The 22,074-nt window shown below is 42.2% G+C and overlaps 1 protein-coding gene across 5 annotated transcripts in view; it reads left to right on the top strand.

Moving 5' to 3' along the window:
• Tnfaip8 (TNF alpha induced protein 8) overlaps nucleotides 1-17,398 on the top strand; it is a 115,333-nt gene extending 97,935 nt beyond the window's left edge. For all 5 annotated transcript variants that reach the window (XM_052742171.1, XM_052742170.1, XM_052742169.1 and 2 more), the window contains exon 2: nucleotides 15,810-17,398. In XM_052742171.1, the coding sequence (XP_052598131.1) occupies nucleotides 15,810-16,375 (566 nt within the window). In that variant the 3' untranslated portion in view covers nucleotides 16,376-17,398. The remainder of the gene's footprint in view (nucleotides 1-15,809) is intronic.
• The last annotated feature ends 4,676 nt before the right edge of the window (nucleotides 17,399-22,074 follow it).

Here is a 22,074-nt window from a genome sequence, read left to right on the forward strand (position 1 = left end):
ACTTACGTGGGTTTTTTTTTGTCAGGGGTCTTCTTGTGGGCAGGTGGTCTACCTCGCACATGATAGACACTAGATTTAAAAGAAAAAAAAAAGATCTGTGGAATGAAAAATTAGTGAGTTGAGTGAAGGCTTTCTCCCAACCTATAAGTTTATTTATTGTTTAGGATTCCACATCGATATGGTGACAACTAGTTCAACTTTCTCCTAAGATCTTTATGAACTTGGCAAATTTACCGCCTCTCCATGACCCAGTTGACACATTGTATAGAAATGAGATAGGAACCGAATATAGCTGAAGCCTGTGACTTTCTTAGGTTTTTTTTTTTTTTTTTTTTTTCTGTTGCTGTGAAGAGACACCGTGACCAAAGCAACTCTTATGAAAGAAAGCGTTTAATTGGGGGCTTGCTTACAGCTTTAGAGGGTTAGTCCATTATTGCTATGGCAGAGGGCATGGTGACTGGCATGCAGGCGGCTGTTGGAGCAGTAGCTGGAGGCTACATCCTGATTCGTAGGCAGAGAGAGGGGAGCCTAAGGCAAAGCCGACCTCCAATGATACATTTCCTCCACCAAGGCCACACCTGATTCTTCTAATCCTTTCAAATAGTGCCACTCCCTTGTGACTAAGCATTCAAATATATGAGCCTATGTGGCCATTCTTAATTCAAACACCACACTAATGTATAAGCACAATTGCTGGGCTGGAATCTCTCTCTCTCTCTCTCTCTCTCTCTCTCTCTCTCTCTCTCTCTCTCTCTCTCTCTCTCTCTCTGTGTGTGTGTGTGTGTGTGTGTGTGTGTGTGTGTGTGTGTGTGTGTTGGATTTTTGTCTAAGCAAAGCGAACTTTACTCTTGATCAAGAAGGTGCACTCAGATGAGCGAACACACTAAGAAAAGAAGTACATTTGGTTTTTATTCTAACGGAGGTAGAGGTTGTGTCTTTTCTCCATTGGCTGGGGCCCAACCTCACAATCTAACTCAACTAACTACTCTGAAAAGAACTGGTGCACAGAAAATGAAGGAGGAAGGGGAACAGGTCCCTTTTCCAAGAAGAACAGAGTTACTGCTCTAGGACATCAAAGCCCTAGAACAGAGCAGTGGGCCCTTGTGTAAACAAAGGTTTTACTGGATGGGGAGGATTAAACGTGTGCATAAAAGCCTTCCAAGATGGGGGTATTAAAAAAGATTTTAATTCCTTGTCCTAAACACAAGCTTTATAGTATTTGATTGAAAAGACTCATATTTAATATTTCTAACAAGTCCCTCTTTATTCTTTTTAAACACTCTCAAACTCATCAAGATGTGTGCTCTCTTTTTCTGCCTGTCTTGGAGTAAGAAATTGCAGTAGGAAGTACTTGCTCAGTAATAATTGACTTCATAAGCCTGAGTTAGGGCCTTAGTTCAAAGAATTAATTATTCCTACTATTCCATTAGCATGTTTTAAAGTGAACCCATCTTTCTGGCGGTGTTTCCTTGGCCAGGAGATTGATCTGGCCACATTGGAATGTTAGGTCTGTACCCAAGCGAGAGATTCTATTCTCTTGATCAGGAGGCATTTTCTTTTTACAGGCCTTCATATCTACTTTAACATTCTACCTCCCTAAAAACCCTATAATCAGGTGGGGACCAGATCAGAGGAAGAGCTGCTGGGCAGGATTTTTAATTCCTGACTATTCAGTAGGAGTTCCAGAAGTTGCTCTAAAATCTCATCACGTTTATATGGTGCAGGTTAGAGGTCACCCACTCAAAAGGCCAGGGGACCCTCCTTCAAAAGAATGTGGTCACAGCTTAGCTCAGGGGCACCACTGTCATGTGGGAATGTGAGCTTCTTATGCTCGGATCTCATGATTGTTGGAAGAAAATCAGAAACAAAGCTTTTGAGGTTAATTGTCCCCGTTTTCTAACACTAACCCTAAGAGCAATACAGCTCTATGCAGACCCGAAATCTGGGGAGTCCAGGCTCCAAGCTCTGCAGTGCTTCCCAGCCCCCCTCCCCCTCCCCCCCAACTAGAGGGGTCTGCCTGGGAGCACAGCATTGAAGAGAAAAGGGCAGACAGCGAGGAAAGAACTACTCAGAGAACTCAGATATCTCCTCGGAAGTTCCCAAAGTTTGGAGAGACTCCAGGGAAAGTGACTTGAGTTTATCACAGACCCCTAGAGCATTAGTACCTTGATGTCTGAATTGAAGCAGTTTATTCGATCGCCTATGTGTCTTCTCTCACCATTCGCTTACCCTCAGCAGGATCTGCCCTCAAGGTGTTGATATGGCCGTAAGATGCTTGACTGACGTGTTAATATAATTGCTGGGGAAAGGTTTGTGAACAGAATGTTGGGAAGTCGTGCCAAGATGCATATTCGGGAGATGCCCAGGGTAAGGCCAACAGGTTGCTGCTCCTCAAATACTCAAACAGATAGGTTTTGAGATATTTGTATGGAAGATTCCAGAACATTTGCTGTAAAGATTGGATAGCTAGTTATTCAGTACGGTTTGGCTGAGGATGGAGAGAAAAGCAATGGCTTAAAAATGAAAACAGAAAATGCACCAGTTTTGTTTTGTTTTTTTTTTAAAAAAAATAGATTTTGCTCCTTTAAAACATGAAGTGTTGCCCACCACATGTGAGGTCCTGGGTTTGATCACTAGTACCACGAAGAAAGAATGCGTCTATATCCCTTTTATAGGGTTATGTTCTTAGCCATGGAGTACAAATGACTTCCTTTGTTAAACTCTAGCTATAAAGAACTGAATTGATTTTCCGACATGTCTTTAGGAGTTGTGAAAGATACTAGTGGGGTCCACCAAGGCAGATTAGAGAGTTGGAACTTGGTTCATTCGTGCTAGCTCGAGGGCGTATGTTAAGCACTGTGAAGACTATAGAGATGAAAGGCTTGGCACCTTGCTTGTCAAGGATTATAAGCAGTTAAGGTAAGACAGAAATTGGATTTCCTTATCAAGCAGAAAGCAGGGTAGAAGGAAAGATTTATTGTGGTCGTTGGATTTGGGAAGGTTTCTTGTAAGAGGTGGTATCTCAACTGAGGCTTATAGGGTGAGAAGCCCTTTGGGGGAAGGGATGGAGGGCCAGGGTAAGGTTAGACAGGCATGTGGTTTTCCTTTAGTTTTCTATCCCTGATGTGGAAGACCTATGCTTCTTATTTTGGGTACAGAAAGGGCAGACAAGCTCCAAGAAGTAGGATGTGGCTGACTTAGCAGTATAGAGTATCTGGTGGAAAATTAGTAAACAATGAACATTACCTTAATTTGCATTTTGTATAGAGCAACTGTTCACTCTAGTAAGAAGTAATGTTCCTCAGCTGTCTCTAATTGTACACCCTGGGCTTCTGAGCTGTGTTCACTTCTCTGGCTCCTTTGGGATTGATAAATTATAGGTCCAAATCAGAAGTGTGCATGAAAGTGTTTTGAAGTATTTTGTTAACTACAGAGTGGTCACTGTAATTGTATTGTTGTTGTCTTTCTTATCTGGCCAGAGGCAACCTGGTTAGACCAGAAAGTGTGCATTGACCATTGATGCCAATCTGAGAGCTGGCTCAGTACTAAACTTTTTCTAAATGTTACATGAATATAAATATTCATCAGGGGTCAGGGCCTCTGGCAAGTTTCAGGGCTTGACTTAGGAAAGTGTAGAAATCTCAGAGCTATTTAGAGAGTTTTTCTCCATATTCTGATAGAAGATTGTATTGAATCAACAGTGGGAAGGCGCTATATACTTAAATATATATAAGTAAATCAAGCTCAGTTGAACCATCTATAAGAACAACTAGCATTTCCAAGTTCAACATAGTAAGTAAGAAAAGATTTACTTAATTTGAAATGAAAAAAAAAAACTCACTACAGTCAATTTTTCATAAATGATTGGAAGGTATTTTCCTTTAATTTCAACCCTATATGTAGGAGCTAGGCCCTGTTCCAATTGTGCTTTGTGATGTCATCTAGAAAAGGCTTACTTTGTACTCTCCTAGCTGCCTTATCAAAACCCTTTTAGTGTATAACAGGCTCTCTCTTGAAAGCATTTTCTGTGGATTCCAAGCAGAAGTCACATCTCTGTTTCCATGAAATTTTGAAAGAGAATGCTATCCAATGAGTCTGTTTCCAATGTGATTCTGTGGTCAGCATGTATCTATTTGGGCGTTTTAAGTCTAGTGATCTAGGAGCATATCCCAGAGCAGGGTAGAACCTTTATTATATAGAATGATCACTCAGTGTCCTCAAAAAAAAAAAAAAAAATGCAGTCTCCGAGATTAGAGTCATAGAGACTCAAAGGAGCCGGTACAGCAATTACCAAGCCACTTCCATGCCCTTCTAGTATGAGTGGCCCAAGACGCAGAATTTTGCCCTGGATGCCTGTGACTGCTCTCCTTTCCCTGCCAAACACTGAGAACTGAGAAACCCAGTAGGAAGCACTTCCAAGGCCCTGACAACTTATACACACCTAATGTCTCCATCTCCCCCGTAAAATTCATCCGTTGGCTTCCGGTTTTTAGGGATGCTAATGAACAGAATTTATAATGCCTCACCAGTGAGTAGGAAGTCTCTATGTCAGCTCTGGAATAGAGTAACTTATTTCTCTAAGGCAGGAACTTCTTTTCTTTTGAGGCTAAGCCCCTTTTGAGAAACGTTCGATTCTAGTCTCCCCACACCCATCATCTCATCCAGAAAGTTAACGTTGGCTATCTTCACTGCCGTTGCTTTTTCCCCACAATCCTCCTGTGGACTTTCTGTGGTGCACCCCACCTGTGTTCTCTCCTTCCCCTGTTAGTCTGAGTGCTTGGAGAAAAGGGAAAGTGCTATTTATCTTTGAAGCCACAGCCTCTGGCACGTTAGACACACTCAACACAAGTTTTCATTGAATGGCATGTATGGATTACATCTGTTAATGTTCTTCCTTCACTTAAACCTGAGCCATTCTGTACTAGAACGTCACTGTAACGACGAACTAGCAGTTATAATGGTGATAATTACACAGACTCACCTGACTGCCTAACAGCAAATGCTATTATACTCAGCACTTCATGTGGATTATTTCTATTTAAACTCCATTTGCAGACGAAGAAACCGAGGCACAGACGAAGTAGGTGATGTGGTCCAGTCTCAGGGGCCCTCAGGGGATGATGCAGCTTCTGACCCAGGCTGCCTGATTCCAGAAGCTGTGCCTGTGTCCCTCACTGTATCGCCCAGCTTCGCCCCACCGCCAGCCCTGGCCACACGGCCCACCGAGCTGACCCTGCTTGCAGGGAGTCAGGCTGAATGAATCCATTCCAAAGCAATACTAAGAACCTTCGTCAGTTTGTTAGCCAATTACCTTAATTGATTTTAGTCTACAAATTGTTCTTGGGTCCCTATGAAATGTTTTTTTTTTGTTGTTGTTGTTTTTTGCCGGGCGGTGGTGGCGCACGCCTTTAATTCCAGCACTCGGGAGGCAGAGCCAGGCGGATCTCTGTGAGTTCGAGGCCAGCCTGGTCTACAGAGCGAGATCCAGGAAAGGCGCAAAGCTACACAGAGAAACCCTGTCTCGAAAAACCAAAAAAAAAAAAAAACCTGAAGTGTTTTTTTTTTTAGAAAACTTAATTAAGCAAAATTAAAATACTAAGTTTTTTACTGTATGGATACTTGAGCATCTCCAAAAAAACCTTAGTATACACTGCTTTCCAGACCTATTTAACTAGAGAGTCTTCTCCCCACACCATCAATATGATTCCTTTTAACTTCAAAAAAAAAAAAAAAAAAGCAAAAATAAAACAAACAAACTAAACTGGGTAATGGTGGTGCACACTTTTAATCCCAGCAGAGGCAGGCAAATCTCTGGGAGTTCAAGGCCAGCCTGCTCTACAAAGTGAGTTCTAGGACAGCCAAGACTATTACACAGAGAAACCCTGTCTCAAAACACCAAAAAAAAAAAAAAAAAAGAATTTTTTTTAAAAAATTAAATTAAAAAATCCCTAGTATTTTTGTTTATAACAAAGTTTGGAAGAAAACCTGGTCCGTATGTTTACAGGATTCTCAAGAAAATTCTTATAAACATTCAAATAAATTCTCAGTTTTACCCCTTTCTTATCCACCTAGGAAAACTACTTGCATTTCCCTGAGGCGTCACAGCTCTGTTGTCATGGTGCCATTACCAACAGCACCCTGTTCAAAGGTATCCCGTTTGGATGACAAATTACATGATGATCTTAACCACAGTGCTTGGTCCCCATTTCACACATTTCAAGAAGACAGCCTTGCTTCCTCCCACCTCTTCTAAAGGACCCTTACTACTCCTGCTATGTGTGTGGGCAGCCACAAAGGAACGGCCTTGTTCTCAACACATTGTCATCTTATATCTATGGGTTCCGCCTAGAATTGCCAACGCCTACACGTTGTTATGTGTAGCTCTTTCATCACTCAGAAATCACAGCTCCTAAGAGTCGCAAGCCTTAGTCTAGGTGTGGTGGTGTGCCCTTGTAATCCTAGCACTTAGGAGGATCGTGAGTATCAGGCCAGCCGGAGCTGTTGCATAGTGAAACCCTAGCTCAGAATCAAAGTAGAGAGGTGGAGGACCTTTGAGACTTCTTCACATAGCTCAGGATCTATTCATATATTTGCTTATCTGTGCAGGGGGCAGATCTATGCATAGCTCTGAAAAGATGCCAAAAATCTCAGAACAGTTGTTGCCTCTTGAAGCAAGGGTTGAGATCAGAACTGTGCAGCAAGTGGGGTAAAGCTGAGGGACTTTTCACTTGATTTGATTACATTCATGTTCTTGAGTAGTGTAAGTATATCTTTTTTTTGTTTGTTTTTAGATTAAAACACAATAATTTCTTAAAGCTAAGCAGGTGCATCCTGAAAACACAAGCTGTTCAAGTTCAGTTGGGCTGGACCTACTCTTTTTCATTGGATTCCCTTCCCTTCGAGAGACATCCTTAGATTATTTTTTCTTTCTTTTTGTCTTCTTTTTTTTTTTTTTCAAAACAGGGTTTCTCCATGTAGTCCTGGCTGGCCTTGAACTCACAGAGATCCACTGGCCTCTGCCTCCTGAGTGCTGGGATTAAAGGTGTGAGCCACCACTGCCCGGCTGAAATGTTATTTCTAAAACTCCTGTATCACATGGCTCTTTCAGAGAAGAGCTTAGCATTGGACATGCATGCATTCAAATTTGTCTCTCCCATCCACCGACTTGTGGCCTTTTGATGGTAACTCACTTTCAGTGGACACTCTGTTAGAGAAAACTAATGTACCCTTTCCCAGCAGGTTTTTTGGTTAGGGACTTTGGGTCCACTTCCCCTTGTTAGTGTTGAGATTTTTGTCTGGTTTGAACATGTGCATGTCCTGTGTGTACTGTCTCAGGCTCTGTGAGTTCATATATGAATCAGTCCTGCTGTATCTGGAGGACACTCTTTCCTGGGAGTCGTCCACCAGCTTTGGCTCTTAGAATCTTTCTGCCTCCTTTTCCACATAGATCCCTGAGCCTTGAAGGGAGGGGTTTGTTAAAGGTATCAACCAAGACAGGCCTCGTGGCCAGGAACAGTTGGCCAACACAAAAGGAACTCCATGTTTTGTAAGTGTGCTTTTCCTGTGTGTGTGTCTCTGTATGTTAACCTTTATTTTTGTTTTGTCTTTTTTTTTTTTCAGAAAGAGAGAGAACATGAAGTTAGGTAGATAAGGAAGTGAGAAGGATCTAAAAGGGGTTGGGGGAGGGAATATGATCAAAATATATTGTATAAGAAAGTAATTCATTTTTTTTTTTCTGTGCCTCAGACACGTAACCTGAAAATATGGGCAGTAATAGTCTTCCTTCTAGGATTGGTGTGAAACTTCAATAAGATAATGCAAGTTCTAGGATAGCATAGCAAGGATTTTTAAATCAATGGGTGCCCAGTTAACATTCTAGCATGGAGGGGGAAGGGGCTCATGAGCCCCCACCCTCAGCTGCAGAACTGTGGAGCATATAGGTTCTAGGGGAAGCAGAGTCAAGTTTCTCTAAGGATGTGGCTCCTGGTTGGTCAGCCATGTTCCAGTAGATGGCCTCACACCCAGAAGCATAGGGATGACAGAAATTGGAGGGAGGGGTTATAAAAGAAAAAAGAGGCCATGAATTTGAGGGGTGAGTATGATTAAAATACATTGTATGAAATTCTTAAAGAATCAACCAAACTATTTTTTAATGGTGGCTACTATTACTATTGTCTATTATTTGTGTCTCTCCTGTGATTATTGCCTAGGATAATTTAATGGATTCTCATGACTATATATGTCTTGCCGTGACTTTGGGCATCCATAAAATATATTTGTTTCTCTAACTTTTGTCCTAACATTTATGAAACCGACATTCTTTGAGATCCAACCATACTGCTTCATCTAAACATCACCAAATTTTCCTCCATTTCTGGAGGCAATAGGGATGTCTCGTCAGAGTTTACTCCATCAAGAAGGCAATAAAGAGGTGGAATGATCCCTAGAGAACATTGGAGAAAAGGCAGAGGTGGGTCTAATAATAGGATATTAAAAGAGTTGAAACAACTGGCATTGTCTTTTGTGTGTGTGTGCATATTTGTGTGCATATAGCTGCATGTCCGTGTGCGTGTGTGTGTGTGTGTGTGTGTGTGTGTGTGTGTGTGTGTGTGTGTGTGTGTGTACAGATGCACATGTATACACCTGTGTTGAGTCCAGAGGTCATCCTGGGGTGTTATCATCAGGGATACTGTCCACCTCATTTGAGACAGGATCTATCATCTATCATTAGCCTAGAACTTGCCAACCACACTCCTCTGGCTGCCAGCAAGCCCCAGAACCCATTTGTCTGCCCCCACCACCACCCCTGTGCCAGGGTTACAGGGGCATGCCTCCATACCTGGCTTTTTTACATGGGTTCTGGGAATCTAACATATGTCTTCTGGCTTTACCCATTGACCTGTCTCCCTGGCTTTACATGTTCAAAGTCACCACAAAATCCAGCATATGAGTGAAGGACACACCTCAAAATCATGACAAACAGGTTCAGTGTCAATGTGACAAAAAATAGCCTTTGGTCCTACAGGGAAAGCCTTCTTGTCATATTCCGGGCTTATTTTGTCTTGTCCACACATTATCAACTAGAAGAGATGAAGAGAAATGAGCAGAGAGGTCACGGTGTGTTTGGATTGGTTCCTCTCTTCTAGCCGTCTCTTCTTCAGAGGTTCGTTGTCACACCAAGGAGGGTGGCTGAAGTCAGACTTCATTTGAGACCCCTCCGGAGCCTAGCACATTGATAGGCTGCTTCAGTATTTGTAACTCGTTAGATCTCATTTCAGTCCACACCACCAGGCAACGTGTTCCCCCCACGCCAGCACCTTAGCAAATGAGAAAACTGAATTTCAAAGAAATTAAATTGTACCCAGACTTCCAGCCCAGCTCTCTCCCCTTTGGGCCCTTCGTTTCACAGCACTAGCTTCCTGTGCCCATGTCTGATTCTGTGTGAGGATTTGGAGGGCTAGACCTGGAGGAGCGATGCCACAGTGAGGCTATAACTGTTTTGTTTCATTTCCTTTTCGAGATGCCCCTGGTGCGCAGCTTTGCATGCGTGTGGCAACTGTGTCTCTTCTTGTCTTCGGGTGGTAGGCGTCCTTTCTGTTCTCAGAGGACCAGTTTCCTCAGACAAAAGACCCGCCTACTGCCTCTCTGCAGTTGAATCTGTTGCTAAGAGAAATTGAAATCCTTCGGAAATTAAAATTTTCTTTCCAAAGGATTTACATGTGTTACACGTGTTTCGATGTGACCATGGGAAAGGAAATGTAAGTTGGTATTAGGTGCACTACAGGAGGCCTCTGTTTCCACACAACCATCCGGTGCTTTGCATTTCTCAGTTTCATAGTACTAACAGGAGGAGCTGGTTGATTTTGACCCAATGTAATTCATCACTAGAGTGTGTATTGAGATATATATGAAGCTTATTATGTGTTGTGTTCTCCTCACAAGTCTGCAGAGGACCATTTCTGTGGTAGGCACGGTAGCAGTTCCACGCAGTCCCTGTGTATTCATTTTCAGAACAACTCCAAGAGGTTGAATCGATAGTCTCAGCTTACAGATGAGGAAACCCAGTCCCAGCAAGAGCCCAGTGGCTCCATCACTCCTTAGTGGCAGAACGTTTGGCCTTATTAGGCAGACTGCTTTTCCAGAGCGCTGGGAAGGAATGCCACCAGAAAGGACCACTCATACACTGACATTTACACTGCAGCCTTTTAACTTTAAATATTTTTTGCTAAAATTCCCATATGTGTTGGAAGGTGTAATTTTAAGATAATTTCACGACTTTCACATGACTACAAATCGGATGTCATGGAGATTTTTCTTACCCGAGTTCATGAGGCAACAAGGCAAGCTGTTAACACCGAACACAAAGGAGAATCCAAAGATCTGTAGACAAGAATGCCAAGACTCACTGTCACTCCACTGGAAAAGTTTTATTCACCCCCTCCATAAGCAAGAGCCTTGTCCCTGTGGTAGTGTGTGTTGCTGGTTCTTAGCGACTCAGATCAAGAGAATGTATGCATGCCACTGTGCCTTTGAAGGTCAAGTTAAGGATCCAAGGTATATCAATTCTCCCAAGATAGCAATCTCTGGAATGGCCTTCTCCTTCTTAGGACGTAAATGCAGTTCGTGTTAAGGTGCCTGGAGCTTGTCTTCTCTCCAGCTATGCGTGCTACTTCTGATCTCGGGGGCCAGCTGTCCTTACACTTCTTATAGATACGCTCCTACTGGCCACAGCCTTCCCACTCCAGCCCCTGCCCACCTTGTGCCTTCCCTCCGCTCCCCTCTCTCCTTTCCCCTTAATTACATTTCTTCTCTATACTATTGCTTTCCTATGTCGGGGTTTTCAGTAGAGAGACTGGTGTTAGGATACACAACCAATCACTCTCCCTGGAGCACTGCTAGATCCCAGGGTAGGGAGGTTATCTTAGCCCACTGAGCTCACTCATGATGAAGCTGGGTTTGGTTCCAACCATTTCCTTATCCCCAAAGCTGGCTTTTTTTTCCTAAGTCCATTTCCATTTGGAATTATTCAAATATAAGAGAGCTAAGGTTTTGCATTGTTTGTTTAAAGAACATGAATGCATTCTGCACAATGTCTAGACATGCTCTCCAAATTTTTTTTTCCCCATACTTCCTCCTTTTGGATCCACAGAATTGAGTATAATTAGGTAAAGATTTGGGATGACATGTGTATCTGTGGTCAGTATTCCAAAATGCCAAGTGTAATAAACCTGTTGAGTGAAAAAGATCGTGTTTGTTGATAAATACGTAAAATGACTTGAATCCTTCATTGTGTGGTATTAGCAATTGTGGGGCAGTTTTGTTAATTTTCAGAAAACTATACTCTTCATTCATTGATTTTTATCAAAAGGCTTTTCATCTTTGTTCTGAGCACTTTTTTTTTTCTTGCACACATGGGTCAGAATATTTTTACCATCAATATTTATCTCTAACTTTATGATTGTTGATGGTAAAACCAGGATTCCCTAAATATTAGTTTGTTTTACAGAAAACATTGCTGAAGCAGACTGCTTGATTAAGTCCTAGAGGTGAGGTGAGCAGATGCAAAGTACGATGTAGCCTTTTCTATAGAACAGTCTTTCCCCCAAAAACTAGAAATTGAGTAGGACCTCACGCATGGCTTTTTTCAGCCAACAATTTCCATGTCTATTTCCAAGGCAAATGAATTCATCTTAATAGATAAACAGTGGGTCAATATTCTCAACACTGTCTCCGTGGAGAACATCTGTGTGCATCTCGGTGGCTTCCAGGGACATGCCTTGGTCTGTCTCTCTGTCCCATGTTTAAACACAGACCAAACCAGAAGCAGAGATGGGCCAGGATGGCTAATCTTCCCCTGCAGCTCCAGTCAGAAATAGTATACCTTGCTTATACTCAAAATATCTGTATTATTAGCTTCTGATGTATTCCCTTAGTAGACATAAATCTTGCCTCTTTAAAAAAAAAAAAACTAATGGCTGGTGGTAAGAGAAACCACTTTCTGAAGTATGCTTACACTGTGGGGAGGAAGGGACATGGGACACACAGCATGACATAATCCACGTATTTAGTGAGTTACAACAAGTGCCCGTTTCTCTAAGTTTTAAAATAAGCAAACAGAAACACTCAAATATGTATTTTAAGCTCGTGTTTCTTCAGGCCAAAACGTTTTCCTTGAGAAGCACTTAAGTATGGTGAAGAGATGGGAGAAACTGGTGCCTGCCCAAGCCCAGGGCATGTCACAGAGAAGTAGACAGATGGAGTCTGCTTTTGGAGAGCTCAGGGCCCAAAGGGAGAGCCGATAACAATTAGGTAAAAGATGATTTGAGGAACTGGGAAGTGTGATGGTTAGCAACGAACTTAAAAAGAACCTCATTTTCTATGTCCATTTTACAAATACCCTGACTGTAGCGTGAAAAGACACTGGAAAGGAGTTGAACTAGATGATGTCTGCAGAGATGGAGTAATTGGATAGAATTTAGAAACTAATAAATGGTGAAAATGGAAAAAAAAAAAAACTTGGTAATGGACCAAGGAAAAGGGAGGATGAGATGGTGAATGGTTCCCAGGTCTCTGACTTGAGCAGTGGTTGGGAGAGATGCTGTTAATCTGGGTGGTAAGTAATGGACAGGGAGGGTGGAGTAAGGGGAGAGGAGCAAGGATTCAGTTAGGGACATGGTACGTCTGTGATGTCTGCAAAATCTCAAAAGAAAAGAGTCTTAAATGTTTTTGCAAAATGAGTCTGGGGAAGAAGTCAGGCTGCATTAGGACTGTGGGAGTCAGTGGCACACGGGTGCTCTCTGAAGCCATGGTGATGGTGCCACATGGGGGTGAGACTAGACAGGAGTCTGGGATTAGCTCTGAGATGTGGCAGGCCTCTGAGAGATCTGACAGAGCATACCGAACTGACAATGATCTGGAGCAGGCGAGACTAGCAGCAGTTAATGTCCAAGAAAGAAAACAGTCACATTTTATGATCCCAGACCACATATCCCTGGCAAGCAGCTGTCAGCCACAACCCTTGGCTTGGCTCGAAAGAGGCCATTTCCAATGCTGAAAAATAAACCCACTGGATGTAAGTCTTCCCAGTGGAGAGGGAGAAGAGTGCACTGAATTGATCTAAAGATTAAAATGGAAGTGTCATGTGGAAGTTCTGGGAAGAAAGGAAAAGCCTCAGAGATCAACTTCCATGTCTGGGTTATGACTCGGTTACAGTAAATGAGGATGGTCTAGTTTAGTCTGCAGTAGACTGGCTTTTCCTCCCTGGCTTGCAGGAAGCTAAAATGCTGTGCCGTGGAGTTCTTGCTTCTCTTTATGTTTGAAACAAAATGGGATGTTGAGATTTAATGAGAAAGGTAGTTTGACAAGCTACAAAGCTGCAAATCCAGCCTTGAGCAATTAGCACTGAGGAATCTGAATCTCCCTCCTTTCCCCTCACCCTCCCTCCCTCCTACCCTCCTTCTCTCCTCCCTTCCCTCTCTCTGGTTTCAGTATTTCACAAGAGCAAGTGTGTTGATCTGGGAAACATGGTTGTAGATTCTAGATGGGGGGTTGGTTTGTCAATCTCAAAGAGATTCAAAGCAGAAGAGCCTTTATATAAAATAAGTTGCTGAAATCTTAAGTTTTTTGTTATGTATCTGAAAGTGGTTGTGTATCTCTTCCCGTAGAAACCAGATTTACTTGTTAAGGTGTGTATCTGGAGCTATAACATAAAAGAGGGTCGTTGGCCATTATGTGGCAATATGAACTGCTGGGGTAGCGTTTCTTTGTGTAGGATTTCATTAATGTGAATTAACACTCTTGTGAATCATTGAAGAGACAGGGGTAAGAATAGATTACTATTAAACTAAAAATGGTTTAAAAGCTTGGAAACGTTCCCAAAGTTGGCCTTTTCTCACAGCTTTTCACTTTCCTTTTCTCTCTCAAAACGCATTTCTGTTCTTCTGCACTCTCACTTCGTGTTTCTGTAACTCAGTATGACAGTTGGGAGGGCACCATTTCTGGTTCCTCCATGACATCCTCTCAGTAGACGCACAGCTTTGTGTGTTCCTGGGTGAGTTCTACACACGAGGAGTCATTCTGTAATAACCTGTATGAGACGATCTACCTGCTGTGAGTCCAGATTTCAAATGTCATGTGGATTCTCTTTGTCCCCACCTTCCAGCTAGCCCGACACTTGCACACTGATGCAGTTACTGCTCCTATGTGTCCTTCAAGCCCGACCTTGATACGCCTGCCATTTTGCTTCCTAGCAATGCTAGTTTTTATCCAAACTAGAAACCATTTTACAACATCAGTGCCCTAAGTTGTTCATCTCCATTTCTAAATGCTTGTATTCCAACTGCTCTAAGGGCATTTGTGCTGAGAACAGAGAGAACAGAAATCCCTGGATCCTATGGTGGAGTAGATACCCAGAGAACTGCAGCTCTGAGGCCCTCAGCCAGGCAGGGGAAGGAGCAAAAGCAGAATCGTAGGCAACCTTTCAGATTGCATCCAGCACATAGAAGGGGTCATCATAGTAGAATAAAACTAATGGTGGTTTGTAGAGCATTTTCACTGCTGGGCCCTTAAGTAGACACATTCCATTTCATGTGTTATTAATCTGTAATTTGTGCAACTCTTGTGTGTGTGTTAAACATCTGGCAAATTAAGTTACAATCATGCCAAAAGTCAACTCGAGGATCTGCTTTTCCAGAGTATGTTCTTCATGTAGCATGTTTCATTGGCTCATGAAATAAGCTTATTTCCTCAAGACTTAAAAGAAACAGTGGATCGGGAACAGCAGCTGACAGTGAGCTCTCTCTGGAGTGTGACCTTCCAAAAGCTGACATCTGGGAGTGAAATTCAAAGTGGGTGGGATGGCGGGAAGAGCGATGACCAATGTCTAAGGCACTTAGGCTTTCTGTAACTGGTTTATAAAAGAGGACTCTCCTTCGAGTTTGCTGGAGTCAGTGTTCCATCTTGTTCAGTATCATGGCCTTGCTATTTAACCTGCTTTCATTCAAATGAGTTTCTCCCTTCCTTCCTTCCTTCCTTCCTTCCTTCCTTCCTTCCTTCCTTCCTTCTTTATTTTTTTGAGACAGGATTTCTCTATGCAACCACATGGCTTTCCTGGAACTCATTCTGTAGACCAGGCTGGCCTTGAACATACAGAGATCTGCCTGGCCCTGCCTCCTGAGTGCTGGGATTAAAGGCGTGTGCCACCGCCGCCTGGCTTTTATTTTTATTTATATGACTGTGTGCACATCTGTGCGAGTGTGTGCTGTATATGTGCTGGTGCCCAGAAGAGAATGTCAGATCCCCATACAGCCTGAGTTACAGGCTGTTGTGAGCCTCCCAGTGTAGGTTCTGAATTCTGAACATATGTCCTCTGCAAGAGCACCAAGTGCTCTTAACCACTGAGCCATCTCTCCACCCCTTTTATATTTTTGATTGTGAGCCTTTAACGGTTGAGCCATCTCTTCAGCCCTCCAGCCCCCCCTTAAATTAAAAGTTATTTTCAAGGATGTTATCAATGTTAACTGCTAAAGAAATCACTGACTACATAGCAGAAGGTATAAAGGATTTTAATTACACATAAACCCATTAATTCCACAAATGAGAACCCAATGCACAGAAATGTACAAAACATTGAATCTGTTTTCTTTTCTGAACAGAAACTTGTATCAGTAAGTGGGAGACAAACTGTAAATAGTGAAGGAAAGAGAGAAAATACTCCCTAATACTTGGAGATTTGTTTTGTTGTTTCATTTTGCTTGCTATTTACTGATCTTTTGCTCTTTCTGCCCCTCCTTTTTCATTTTATTTTGTAGTGGCCACAGATGTCTTTAATTCCAAAAACCTGGCCGTTCAGGCGCAAAAGAAGATCCTGGGTAAAATGGTATCCAAATCCATCGCCACCACGCTGATCGATGACACCAGCAGCGAGGTGCTGGATGAGCTCTACAGGGTGACCAAGGAGTACACCCAAAACAAGAAGGAGGCGGAGAGGGTCATCAAGAACCTCATCAAGACGGTCATCAAGCTGGCCGTTCTCCACAGGAACAATCAGTTCAATCAAGACGAGCTGGCGCTGATGGAGAAGTTCAAGAAGAAGGTCCACCAGCTTGCCATGACGGTGGTCAGCTTCCACCAGGTGGAATACACCTTCGACCGCAACGTGCTGTCCAGGCTGCTGAATGAGTGCCGGGAGCTGTTGCATGACATCATTCAGCGCCACCTCACCGCCAAGTCTCACGGACGGGTTAATAATGTCTTTGATCATTTTTCAGATTGTGATTTTTTGGCTGCCTTGTATAATCCCTTTGGAAAATTTAAACCTCACTTACAGAAACTTTGTGATGGCATCAACAAAATGTTGGATGAAGAGAACATATGAGCTTGTGACATACGCGTGTGGCCGGCAGCGATTTATGTGGAGACAGAGCACTGCTGACTCATGAAGGGAAGACGGAGAATCTTTTAAAGATCACGTGTAATTCAGAAAGGCTTGGCCTGATACAATCATTGGACATTAATGGTAGTACTTTTGTGTGGCTTGTTGTAATTGGAAAAAAAAAAAAAAAAAGCATATTGCCAAAAATTCTGGCTGAAATATCTTACTTAATAAATGTCAGGATGTGGAAAAAATAGAGGGTTGGTAATTCAAATGTAGAGTGACACAAAGACAGATGAGCGTGGCTCACTCCAGTCACTGGGATTTTTTTTGTGTTTTAGGGAAATCGTGTTGGTGGCACATTGGATATTTCTAATATGTACAAAGTTGTGTATCTTGGCTCACTTTTATCCTTTACTATGTCTGTGTATCTCTTTTAAAATGCCAAGGGCCTCTCTCTGCTGTCATTGATCCTTTTGAAACAATTCTGCTTCCTCGTCTACTCGATTCTTTTGTTACAGATTGTCATTGACATTCAGGAATTAAATCTGAGGCCATGGAACCATCAGGAAAGCAGAAAACCGCATTTCTGAAATCACGACTGTGGAAATAAATAATGTGTCCATTGTAAGAGTGTGCTTCTGAAACTGAGTTGTGCTTCTTGGTACCAACGTGATACTTAGATTCTCAAAACTGTAGCAGCATGCCGTTGCCTTGAAATACTTGCTTAGGGCCTAACTGTGATGTCATCTTGAACACGTGCTGACAGATGTCTCCGGTATTAACATCCATCTCACACATAGGAGAAAAAGAATTCTAGATCGGCTTTAATATTGAAACAATAAAATGTAAGTAGCGTGAAAAAGAGGAAAATCATCTTGGGTTTGAAGATGAACTCGGCAGCCTAATTTAGGGGGGTGAGGGGTGAAAGGATGGAAAGGCTGTTGCTTAGTAATGTAAGAAAGATGGATGCATTTCAATGTTTAATGGGGATTGATGAATAAAGGCCATCGTTTTTTTATTTAACTACTTGGGTTTTAGATTGTGTTATTTGCTATTTGGATGAGTGGACCCATGACTGTGTCTGTCTCCAGCAAGTGGTGTGCTATTTCTGTATCATTTTAGGTGCATGGGTGATAAAGTAGACCTTTGTTGATGTAAAAGAACTAGAAGCCTACTGGCCAACTCTGTCATCTAGGAAATAACAGAGCCAACTACCGGCACTCAATATTGGCACTGCCACTGAGTCTGTCATTTACCTACCTCAAGAATATTGACAGTGAAGTAAAAATTCACCAGAAAAGGTCCCACGAGTAAAGATTCCGGAAGGTCTGCTTTGACCCATCATAGAATAGAAGGAAGTGGCTATGTTTCTCTGAGACCCAGCTTTGCCCAGTTAAGACAAACAGCAAAGGCAAAAAGTATCTATGCCTGAGTGATACTAAATTCTGATTTTGAGGTAAAATATAATTCTTACCTCCTAGAGCCGGTAGATGATTGCTAGATGTCCTAACGCTAGCAAAATGGCTACATTACTAATGATTGGACTTCAAAGCTGCTCAATGGCTCATACACAGAGCTCCACAAGCCATCCTTGACCAGCCCTTTTCCAACCTCAGAAAAGCTAAGAGTGTTGTGATCTGATGGGAGCCACTGATCTGCCATATTTCCTTCTCTACTGGATCTTGCACAGCAGAAGTATGGATAGTGATGTAGACAGCCTCTCAAGAATTTCTAACTCAGGATGTGACCAACAAAACACAGAGGACCTTGGGAGAAATTTAGAGATGTCTGAGCACATTTGGGTCATACTGATGGACCTGTAGGGTAGCAACACAATACACATGTGGACAGTGGTAGCATCCCTTAGTTTCATATGCCATTGTCTTGGGGCTACTATTGCTGTGATGAAACGTCATGACTGAAAGCAGCTTGGGGAGGAAAGGGTTTATTTGGCTTACTCTTCAGTATAACAGTTCATCATCTAAGTAAGTCAGGACAGGAACTCAAAGAGGGCAGGAACCTGCAGACAGGAGCTGATGCAGAGGCCATGGAGGAGTGCTGCTTACTGGCTTACTCCCCATGGCTTTCTCAACCTACTTTCTTATAGAACCCAGGGCCACCAGCCCAGGGCTGGCACCACCTACAATGGGCTGGACTCTCCCCATGAATCAATATTTAAGAACATGCCCTACAGGCTTGCCTACAGCCTGATCTTATGGAGACATTTTCTCAGTTGAGGCTCCCTTCTCTCAAACGACTCTACTTTGTGTCATATTGATAGAAAACTAGTCAGCACACCCAGAAAGGCAAAAAGAAGTATCTGTGGAGAATTGGTTCAAGAACATCCTGTAGATATCAAACACTACAGATGCTGAAGTCCCTTATAGAAAATGTCATAGTATTTGTCTCTAGCCTACCTGTATGTCTTCCTATGTTTACATGCCTCAGGATTACTTACAACACGTGTACAATGTAACTGCTGATTTGGAAACAAAACAAAACAAGTGTTTTGTGTATGGAATAATCACAAAAAAATGGTGTGTGTGTGTGTGTGTGTGTGTGTGTGTGTGTGTGTGTGCGCGTGTGTGTGTGTGTGTGTGTGTGTGTGTGTGTGTGTGTGTTCAGTACAAACACTTTCTCTTACATTTACTTGTGTGTATGTGTGTGGGCATGCCTGTGGAGGTCAGAGGACAACTTGCAGGAGCTGATACTCTCCTTCCACCTGTGGGTCCGGGGGACTGAACTCATGTGTCAGATACCAGTAGCAGCAGGCACCTTCATTTGCTGAGCTATATTGTTGGCCCCTACAAACACATTTTTTTTAAAAGAAAATATTTTTCAGTCCACAAATGCTGAACTCACAGACATGGAAGAACATGAAGGCTGAAGCAGGGACTCTTTACTGCCTTTTTTTGCCTGGGAAGCACGTTTTCCACATCAGTTAAAATGTCACGATCAGCACATTATTTCCTGATGCATGTAGGTTCTCTTTTTGTCTGAGCAGCAGCCTAATTTCGGATGTGACGAGACTCCCTCCCCTTTTGCATTACTTTTGGCAAGAAGGGCTGGAACTAGGAAGAATTTGAAGAAGCTTAGGGTAGATAACTCTGATCTGAGTTAATGCAATTTGGGATCTTCTGTGTCTTGGTTTACTAACTCTCATGGTTAATTTTTGTTTTGTTTTTCCTATATGTATTCCTTTTTCTTCTAAATAATGCCCTTTTAGGTTTGGTGAAAGAATGAATTGTGTTAAAACTGACTTATTAATTATGTGCTGATGGGTTTTCTACAAAAAGTGTGAGATACATAATAATCGAACAATAGCCAATATTGGCAGTTAACATTTATGATATGGATTTCATGGGCCAGGCACATTCACTCAAAAACCCCTGCCAAAATCCTCATTCTTTTGCAAATGAGGAGACGAAGGCAAGGGAAATTAAAGTTCTCTTGAGGTCACACTTAAGTATCACAACTACAATATCAATTCACCCTTGCTTGTATTTAAATGCAGCATGACCAAAAGTGATAGTAGACACACTATTGGCTCAGAGAAGAGGTTTATACCTGAAAAGATTTTTCATACAGTGACAACTTCAACCGAATTTAAATAACTACAGGTCTGACCTATCCTCCAAGATCTGGGTCTAATTTTTATACAAAGGCATTTTCAGTGTTGCAGCATGAGTTCTAATTTGAAGGCATTGTGTAGCTCAGATTTCTGTCTCCTGTGGTGCCTCCGCTCAAGGTGCTCACAATTAAGGACGGTTTGCACATGAGCTCATGAGGTGAGGCGTCCCCCCCTCCCCCCTGCCCCGACAGCCTTTGATGGAGGCACAGAACGCTGCCTGCACCAAGACAGCCCCCATTGTGTGAGTAGTATGGCATCAGTTCAAAGCGTCGACCTTATTTCCAGGTTTGGAGGCTGAAAACATTTTGACAAGTAAGATTTAAAACATACCCGTGTATTTTTCTGATTATTAGAACTTGCATATACAACTCAGTTTGTTTAAAAGAAAAGCATGTGTGAGAAACCTTAACAATACAGAAATGCCTCCTTTTGTGTAAATAACAGTATCACATTTGTGATTTTCTGGAAAGCCCCCCCACACACACACACCCCTATGTGACTACACATGTAAAAAAAGCCTTCAAAGCTCAAACTTCTGATGGATTCCTGCCACTGATGGTTTAAAATAATAGTTTTTGTAGCTTGAACCTGTCAAGTTGGGTTCTTTTTCCCCACTGAGAATTTTAAATGCTCCTTGAGATACCTGATGTGAGTATCTGAGCTCAGTTATAATTTAACAAACCCACCTTGATGAACAGATGAAGATCAATGTATTTATCCATAGGCTGAAATATTTTTAGTAGAAGTTAAGTGTTGTTCAATCGCTAGAAAATTAAAGTAGTCTAATGAGACAGCATGTTAACAGGAATAATTGTGTTTAAAGATGCTGTCGGCCTTGGATTTCCACACTTGCATTTTCTGAGTTAGCTGGATTTGGCAGTGTTTGGCTTTATAAATTACACACCTGTGCAGAAACCATCACGTGACTCAAATTCAGCAGTTTTAGAAATGTTATTTGACAGGAAAAAAAAACTTTATCCTAGCTCTGAAACAGTTTCATTTTCTGTAATTCAACTAAAGATTACAAAACTTTATATATTAAGATTATATATCAAGCTCAGGGGCTGGAAAGATGGCCCAGAGGTTAAGAGTACATACTCCTTTTGCAGAGAACCTGAGTTCAGCTCCCAGCTCACCATGGCCTGTAACTCCAGCTCCAGGGGATCTAACATCTCTGCCCTTCACCTGCACCAGCATTCAAGTGTATATACCCACACAAACATATACACATCAATTTTAAAATAATAAAAACAAATCTTTAAAAAAAAAACAAGTCTAGTGTGTTGAGGTAGTATATGTCTATAATCCCATCCCAGCACTTTGGGAAATAGAGATAGGAAGATCAGGAGTTCAAGGCCATCTTTAGCACATAGTGAGTTCATGACCTGCCTGGACTATGAGGCCCTGCTTGAAAAAAAAGGGGGGGGGGGGACCTATACAAACTCCCTAGTGAAAATACTGAACCACTGATCAGAAAAATGATTCATCTTTTGTTTCCAAAATGATACAACAGGAAAATCTATGTTTATAATCACCTGCTACCATCGCCACCAAGTGTTGAACATTTGTGTCTCTTTTGCTCTTGGTGTCCTTAGGGACATTTATGTATGGCCCAGCACCACAGGGACCTGTAACAGGCTTTCTTTTGGGCCACCAACCAGCTCCCAAATCATGACACAGAGACTTATTATTGGTTGTGAATGCTCAGTCGTAGCTTATACTTGTCCCAATAGCTCTTATAACTTAACCTGTTTTTCTTCATCTATGTTTTGCCTCAGAGCTTTTTACCTTTCTCTCTCTCTCTCTCTCTCTCTCTCTCTCTCTCTCTCTCTCTCTCTCTCTCTCTCTCTCTCTCTCTCTCTCTCTCTCTTCTGTCCTATTCCGTGTCTACTGACTGGTGGCTGCTTGGCTGGCCCCGGGTGTCTCCCTCTCTTTCTCCCCCTGCCCTCTCTTTTTCTCCCATTTATTCTCTCTGCCTGCCAGCTTTGCTTATCCCTCTACTACCTAGCTATTGGCCGTTCAGCTTTTTTTTTTTTTTTTTTTTTTTTTTTTTTTTTTTTTTTTTGGT

This window comes from Peromyscus californicus, unplaced genomic scaffold (assembly GCF_007827085.1).
Source record: "Peromyscus californicus insignis strain IS unplaced genomic scaffold, ASM782708v3 Scaffold_17__1_contigs__length_78620276, whole genome shotgun sequence".
Classification (NCBI taxonomy): domain Eukaryota; kingdom Metazoa; phylum Chordata; class Mammalia; order Rodentia; family Cricetidae; genus Peromyscus; species Peromyscus californicus.